This window comes from Gouania willdenowi, chromosome 15 (genome assembly GCF_900634775.1).
Source record: "Gouania willdenowi chromosome 15, fGouWil2.1, whole genome shotgun sequence".
Lineage (NCBI taxonomy): Eukaryota > Metazoa > Chordata > Actinopteri > Blenniiformes > Gobiesocidae > Gouania > Gouania willdenowi.
This window is the reverse complement of record NC_041058.1, coordinates 742,879-751,268: the sequence shown is the minus strand read 5'-3', so window position 1 is coordinate 751,268 and position 8,390 is coordinate 742,879. Positions and strand designations below refer to the sequence as shown.

The window sequence follows — 8,390 nt, the reverse complement described above, 5'->3', positions numbered from 1 at the left end:
CACTCACGGTGACCTTTGACCTCGTTTTGAACAAAGCAGGAAACACTAGTGCGCATGTGCTGCTCTCTGCTGGTCACAACAGGAATTACAGCGGAAATAAAGACCTTTTTTGTTGTTTTTGTTTTTAATTGTTTATTTTAAAAAGAAAAACCGATAAAAACACAATACACAACAATGACAATCAAAAACCAAACCGAAAAAAGGATAAAAACCAAAATAAATCGAATTCACTCAAAGCATAAATTTCCAATTATTTTTAAATAGCAGGATTTCAACTTTTTTATTTATTTATTAACACGTACAGAAACAAACAAAAGGGCACATTTTCACATTAATACAGATTATAGATAAGGTAAAAGACAGAAAGAATAAAACAGAAAACAACCAAGGGGCTTAACTGTGTGCAATAAAAAACAACAACAAACTAATTGTGTTATTAAATGAAATCACATCTGATACAGTGAACATATGAAAGCCTTTTAGATAGAAACAAACTCTGAATATCGCTCCACAAACTCTGCACGATGTCACACAAAAAGAACAGATGATCCAAATAATCAGTCCATACTTCACAAAATACACAATAACCAACATCTAAACCAAATCTCTGTCTCAGTAATTCTTTTGTGGGGTACACATCATTAATAATTATTTCACTTTGGGCAAAACTGAATAAACTAAATATTTGCTTCCAATTTTTTCATTTCGTCAATTTTAAAATCTTTGATGGTGTAATGTCTTTTAGCAGAGTTGGTGGAACAGGAACTCAAAAAAGTGTTTCTAAAAAATGTGTTATTACATTTAGTGTTACATTATTAATATAAATCTGTCTTCATTAAGGTATATAACTTTGGAATGTGTTATATCTTGTTTAATCATATTTATAAGTGACAGTGGAAGAACCTTAACATTCTGGGTATATTTTTTACAAATGATCTGAAATTTTTCACAGAAATCAGTGTAATGTAGAATGTTTTCATCACCATCCATTAAATGGGAGATGGTTCATACACCTTTGCTATACCATTCATTCATAAAAACACATTTTCTGCTCACCACAATATATCTATAATTTCAGAATGGTGTGTTGTGTGAAATTGTGTTTGAAAATAAGTTTCCAATCAAGAAGGGCTTGTTTATAAAAATCTGAGAGTTTGACTGGCAACTTGTTGATATCATAATCACATTTCAGAAGAAACTCAAGTCCACCTATTGAAAGTCTACAGCATTGTCTCCTCCATTCTCATAGGATTGCGAAAATAAAGACTTGTTTTATTGTAAAAGTGTTTCCAATGATCCACAGAATCATGAAATTGATTTTGGATTATTAGTTATTCTTCGTTTGGATGAAAATAATCATCTTTTTGTTTGATCATTTATTGTTTTCTACCACACTTTAGAATTTCTTAATAATAATGATATCATGTCTTTTATAGACAATATTACTGATGAAGGAGTGCGCCTCGCCTCGTGCGTCATTACGCACACGCTCTATTTATTTTCTCCTATGAAACTTCTCAATTTTAGTTTAGTTTTTATTTACAGATGTATGGCATGGCTGCACACCTTAACCAAATAAAAGCAGGAAAATGGTTTCTTTCACGTTATAATCCGGTCCATTTTGGTGCGTATTTTACGCACAGCGTTCCGTTATTTTCCCCTTCACAATAAAACTGAGGCACGAAGACGCATTGTGTTTATTTGTGCATGACCTTTTTCTCTTATATTTTATGTTTTGTGTATTTAAAAAGAACATATGAGAGCAGAATTAATCTTTTACGCACGTCCAGGGTTTTCTCTTCAAAAGGCTCGAGGGCATAATAAATGTTTAGACGTATCTATTTATTTTATTTTCTTGTTTAGTGCATTTGAAACACAATGTAGAATAAATGCAGGACAAGCGGGATGCACGTCATTGTCTTGTGTTTTACGCACGCATTCCGTTGATTCTTGGAAATTATGAAGCTCCGGCTATTAAATAATGTTGTGTTTATATTCATTTTAAATGCTCGTCAATGCTATATTTGGTTTTTAATTCGTTATATTTTATGTATGTTATGAGTTCAATGTTTAAGAACGTTTTAAACGTCACGGTCCGTTCCATTCCATGTGTGCATGTTTTACGCACACGTCTCCGTTCTTTCTTTCCGCGGGGTTGCTTATTTTTTTATTTTATTTTTTTACTTTGGGGGTTCGACCCGGCTCGGCTCGGCTCGGAGCCGTTACCCGCTCTGAAGCGGGAACGCGCCCTGGAGAGTCGGAGCGCGTCACACGGAGCGGTGAGCGGCGCGCGGAACGAGCCGCTTCAGGTTGACAATGGAGCGGCTGTGATCAAGTTGAGCTGCGGAGGATGGAGCGAAGGAACCTGACGGAGGATCTGACGGAGGTTCTGTTCTCTCACACATTTATCATTCATATGGTTTCTGTTGTTCTGAATCTGTTCTTCACATTTTGGGTTTCACCGGTTATTGTGAAATGAATATGACCTACAGACCGTTTCATTTACAAAAAAACCCAAAACCACAAACTTCTCTATGAGGTGGAGAGTTTTCATTTTGTCATCTCATCCTGACGTTTCTCAGGAGGATCATTTATCACCAGGTTCTAAAAATCACACTAACCTCATCATAACTGCAGCAAATGTCATTATATTTTGTTTTGTCTTATACAATCTCATTCTATCTCATCTTATCTCATCTCACCTCATCAGTAAGAATCACAAAATACTGACCTTATCTCATTCCATTTCGTTTTACCTCATCAGGTTTCATGTAATCTCATTGTATTTTGTCTGAATTTGTCTCATCTCATTTCATCCAATTTTATTTAATCTGGTCTCATTTCATTTATTTTTTCTCATCTTGTCTTTTCTCACCTCATCTTGTTTTATCTCATCACATCTTTTCTCATTTTATCTAATTTACATCTCATTTTATATCATCTCATCCTTAAATGTCTCATCTCATTTCATTTCGTTGTGTCTCATCTTCTCATCTCATCAGGTTTCATATAATCTCATTTTATTTTTTCTCAACTTGTCTCATCTCATCTAATTTCATCCAGTTTTATTTAATCTGGTCTCATCTCATTTTGTTTGATGTAATCTTGTGTTATCTCACCTCATCTCATTTTATTTCATCTCGTCTTGTTTTATATAATCTAATTTGATTTTGTCTCAACTTGTCTGTTCTCATCTCATCTTGTTTAATCTCATTTTCATCTGATTTCATCTCTTATGAATGTAGGATAGCCAGTGAGTAAGAATCACAAAAAGACTGATCTGACCTTATCTCGTTTCATCTTATCTCATCTTTTTGAAATGTGATCTTGTCTTATTTTGTCTCAACTTGTGTTACTACACTTCATCTTGTCTTTCTTATCTCATTTCCATCTCATCTATTATCATCTCATCCTTATATCTTTCAATTTATCTCATCTCGCCTCATCAAGAAGAATCACAAAATGACTTATGATATCTTATCTCACCTTAGTCCGAGGACTCTGAGGACAACGGGGGTTCTGGTGGTCTGCGTGTTCTGCTGGGCTGCGTTCTCCTCCTCCTCATCGTATCCACGTTGCTAGGCAACACGCTGGTCTGTGCGGCCGTGGTCAAGTTCCGTCACCTTCGCTCCAAGGTCACCAACTTCTTTGTGATCTCGCTGGCGGTGTCGGACCTGTGTGTGGCCGTGCTGGTGATGCCGTGGGAGGCCATCACCGAGGTGACGGACGCCTGGCTCTTTGGCAGCTGCTTCTGCGATGTCTGGATCGCCTTCGACATCATGTGCTCCACGGCGTCGATCCTCAACCTGTGCATCATCAGCGTAGACCGATACTGGGCCATCGCCAGCCCCTTCAAGTACGAGCGCAAGATGACGCAGCGCGTGGCCTTCGTGATGATTGGCGTGGCGTGGATGCTCTCCATCCTCATCTCCTTCATCCCGGTGCAGCTCAACTGGCACCGAGCCGAGGACGATCCGGCGTCAAACGCCAGCGCCAAAGGCTGCGTGGCCAACCTGAACAAAACTTATGCCATTAGCTCCTCCTTCATCAGCTTCTACATCCCTGTGGTCATCATGATTGCCACTTACACACGGATCTACCGCATCGCACAGACGCAGATCAGAAGGATCACGTCTTTGGAGAGAGCCGCACAGAACCAAGGTCAAAAGGTCACCAGGTGAGAAAATGTTACGACACCTTTAAAGTCTCCATGTCAATAATCCTGACTTTGAATGTAATATTAGCTTATTATTCTACTAAAAGAGTCAAGAAAACATCTGCTTAGGTAAACTAGCTTAGCACGTAGCAACCAGTCCCACATGTTTGGGTTAGCTTAGCACATAGTGACCAGTCCCACATCTTTGGTCAGCTTAGCACGTAGCAACCAGTCCCACATGTTTGGGTTAGCTTAGCACATAGCGACCAGTCCCACATCTTTAGTTAGCTTAGCACATAGCAACCAGTCACACATGTTTGTTTAGCTTAACACGTAGCAACCAGTCCCTCATGTTTGGGTTAGCTATGCACTTAATGACAGTGTTCCACATGTTTGGATTAGCTTAGCATGTAGCATCCAGTCCCACATGTTAGGGTTGGCTAAGCATGTAGCCGCTAGTCCCACATGTTTGGTTAATTTAGCACGTAGCGACCAGTTGCAGGTTTGGTGAGCTTAGCATGTAGCCACCAGTCTCTCATGTTTTGATTAGCTTAGCACATAGCCATCAGTCCCACATGTTTAAGTTAGCTTAGCATGTAGCCATCAGTTCCACATTTGGGTTAGCTTAGCATGTAGCAACCAGTCCTACATGTTTGTGTTAGCTTAGCATGTAGCCACCAGTCCCACGAGTAGGGATGGGCGATATGGACAAAAATATCCCAATAATTTCTGGTATTTATCACGATAACAATAAAAATCACAATAATAAAAACCATAAATAAAAAATAAAAATAAAATAATTCTCAACTTAAAGTGTAAACAGGTTCTTTACAAACATAAATAAATGTTAATACATCAACATTAGACACATTAAAAAGTCTACAATAACTGCTGACTCAGAGTTTATGAGCTGATATTTTATGGAATATATTAGTGCATATGGATCATCTATTAGTGTTATTGTATTTAATATATTTATTTCCTCACTTAAAAAGAAATTCTTTTCTAAAAAATAAAAAAGCACAAATAACTTCAGTGTTTTTACTGCTGATGAATCTTGTTTCATTTATTTTATGAGTTACATAAAGTTATGGTTAATAAATAACTATGATTTCCTATAATTAAACCAGATCAAGCTGATGATGTAATCATTCAGTATATTTATGTGTAATAATATCAATAGTTACATTAGTCTAATAGGACCAGCTTTGTCTGTGAACACGTGAAATATAATAAAAATATTGTGTTTCACAAATTGGGACGGATGAATAGTGACATTATTATTGATGCTAACATTTATTTCACACAATGTGTGACATGTTTAGTTTTTATTCTTTCATACAAGTATTAAATCTGACCATAAACTAATCTATGGTTCTCTGTGGTTTTATGACAGTTAGACGTGTTCTTTATTTGGTTTGTTCCTTATATGAAGTGGTTAGCATTAGCTCTTAGCCCAGTCTGTGTGTGTTGGTGTGTTAGCTTAGCATAGTTAGCTGTAGTTGTGTTTCCAGTTCATAATCGTTGCTACAGGTTAATCTCTGTCCCTGTGTTTGTAGATCTTTGGGTGGATCTGATGGAGGAACTAGATTGGTTCACTTTGTTGATGTTTATCTGGTTTTAACCAAATAGTGGGTCATGATGTATCGCTGCTCGGCAGCTTCAGGTAGCCATGACGATCACCTCACACAGAAAGACAGCAGTGTGTGAAGGGGCGGTGGCAGTGCACACCGTGCAGAGCTTCCGTACACAGCGTGGAAACGCGTTTTTTTGGGGCATTCTTGGCTACATTGAGGGACAAATGACCCTCGCTAATTTCCGACATGGAATTTATCGTTGATATCGTGGGATGACAAATTCTTACCGGTGAAAATGTGTTTGATGATAAATCATAAACGATAAAATATTGCACATTCCTACCCACAAGTTTGGGTTAGCTTAGCATGTAGCAATCAGTCAACATGTTTGGGTTAGCTTAGCACATAGCAATCAATCCCACATGTTTGGGTTAGCTTAGCCCTTTAGCAACTAGTCCGACATCGACATGTTTAGTTAGCTTAGCACATAGCAACCAGTCCCACATGTTTGGATAACTTAGCACACAGCGACCAGTCCCACATGTTTGGGTTAGCTTAGCACATAGCAATCAGTCCCACATGTTAGGATTAGCTTAGCACATAGCAATCAATCCCACATGTTTGGGTTAGCTTAGCCCTTTAGCAACTAGTCCGACATGTTTGGTTAGCTTAGCACATAGCAACCAGTCCCACATGTTTGGATAACTTAGCACACAGCAACCAGTCCCACATGTTAGCACATAGCGACTAGTCACACATCTCTGATTAGCTTAACACGTAGCAACCAGTCCCACATATTTGGTTAGCTTAACATGTAGCCACCAGTCCCACATGTTTGGGTTAGCTTAGCATGTTGCGTGGAGCACAGATCTGTAAAGCAGTGTGTGTAAAAGTTTTTTTAATAAAGTTTTGTTTTATTGTCAGGAGTCAGCCGACCAATGACGAGGCGTCTCTGAAATCATCGTTTAAGAAGGAGACCAAAGTGCTGAAGACACTGTCCATCATCATGGGTGTGTTTGTGTTCTGCTGGCTGCCGTTCTTCGTGCTGAACTGCACGGTTCCGTTCTGCGACCCCCCGTGCGTCAGCGACACCACCTTCACGGTGTTCGTGTGGTTCGGCTGGGCTAACTCCTCCCTCAACCCCGTCATCTACGCCTTCAACGCAGACTTCCGCCGCGCCTTCGCCACCATCCTGGGCTGCAACCGGCTGTGCCCCAGCAATGCGGTGGAGGCGGTAAACTTCAGCAACGAGCTGGTGTCGTACCACCACGACACCACCCTCCACAAGGAGGCGCTGGTGTCGGCCCAGCCACTCTGCGCCATCAGCGCCGCCTCCGAGCGCCTGGAGGACGTCAGCACGCGCTTCGACGACGACTCCACGCTGTCGGACGCGTCCGCCGAGTGCGGCCGAGCGCTGTTGGTTCCTGCCAACGTGAGGTTGGAGGAGGGGGCGGAGCTTTCTCTGGAAACCATCAAAGCGTTCACTGCCCTCACGGTGCTGCAGAGGGACGCAGGGATACCGGGACAGGTTTTGCAGGATGGGTGGGACTAGCAATGACCTTTGGCCTCAACTTATTCACTCTTTATGTACTGAACACACCCCTGAGCCCCGCCCACTCTCAGCTGGTACTGCTCCCTGGTTGGTTAAAGCTTGTGTTTGTTTGGTGTTGTGTTGATGTTGGTCTGTGTGTTGGTTTGAAGATGTCTTTATGTAATAAATATTTGTCTTCACTGGTTTTCTTTGATCTCCCCCCTCCATTTTAACTAACCTAATAATCAATAACATATTCAAAATACATTTCACCACCAAAATTGTTACTTCTTTCAACTGAGCTAATACTGAGCTAACGCTGAGCTAATAGCCTACTGCGTTAATAGCCTACTGAGCTAATGCTCAGCTAACACTGAGCTAATACTGAGCTAATAGCCTACTGAGCTAACACTAAGCTAATACTGAGCTAATGCTCAGCTAACACTAAGCTAATACTAGTATTGTCCCTTAAAATACGGAATGGTTCCTTAAATCTCGTACGGAGCCAAAACGCTGTTTGTTCCGTATTTGACCAGAACATTAGAGACATGTCTGTCAGACGTCACACAAAGCAAAACGCAGGAAATGCCAGGACAACATCGTGGTGGTGGGATCTACGTAGGACCCCGCTCTGTGTGTGTGTGTGTTCTGTGTACATGGATGTGTGTGTGTGTGTGTGTGTCCTGTGTACATGGATGTGTGTGTGTGTGTGTGTTTGTGTGTGTGTGTGTATTGTCTTCATTGAGAAGAAAAAATAGCTCCTTAGAGAATAATAGTTCCATACGCTGCCCTAGGTAAACATGAACACCTTTCAGGAGGTACACACACATTTCAGTTTATTTTTCAACATTATAGATTTTTTTTTCACACGCGTACAGACTTTTTTTTTTTTCATCCATCAATTATAATTAAAAAGGTGAATGAGAAAAACGCCAAAAATAAATGAACAAAAAAGCTTAAATTCATGGTTAATGTTTAATGAGACACAGAAAGAGTTTAGACGAGTCAGTAGACATTAATAAATAATATATAACATGTGGTAATAACATTTGGTAAACACTGTTCTATGTCCAAATGTTTCTATTTTGTTGACGACCCCCTGAGTGTCCCTTATTTTCTATTCTGA

General features: G+C 39.9%; 1 protein-coding gene across 1 annotated transcript; it reads left to right on the top strand.

The window, feature by feature from the left end:
- The first annotated feature begins 2,350 nt into the window (after nt 1–2,350).
- On the top strand, nt 2,351–7,285 carry LOC114476838 (D(1)-like dopamine receptor). The gene is made up of 3 exons (XM_028468805.1): nt 2,351–2,386; nt 3,492–4,177; nt 6,658–7,285. The coding sequence occupies exons 1-3, from the start codon at nt 2,351–2,353 to the stop codon at nt 7,283–7,285; spliced, it is 1,350 nt and encodes a 449-aa protein (XP_028324606.1).
- Nucleotides 7,286–8,390: the final 1,105 nt, after the last annotated feature.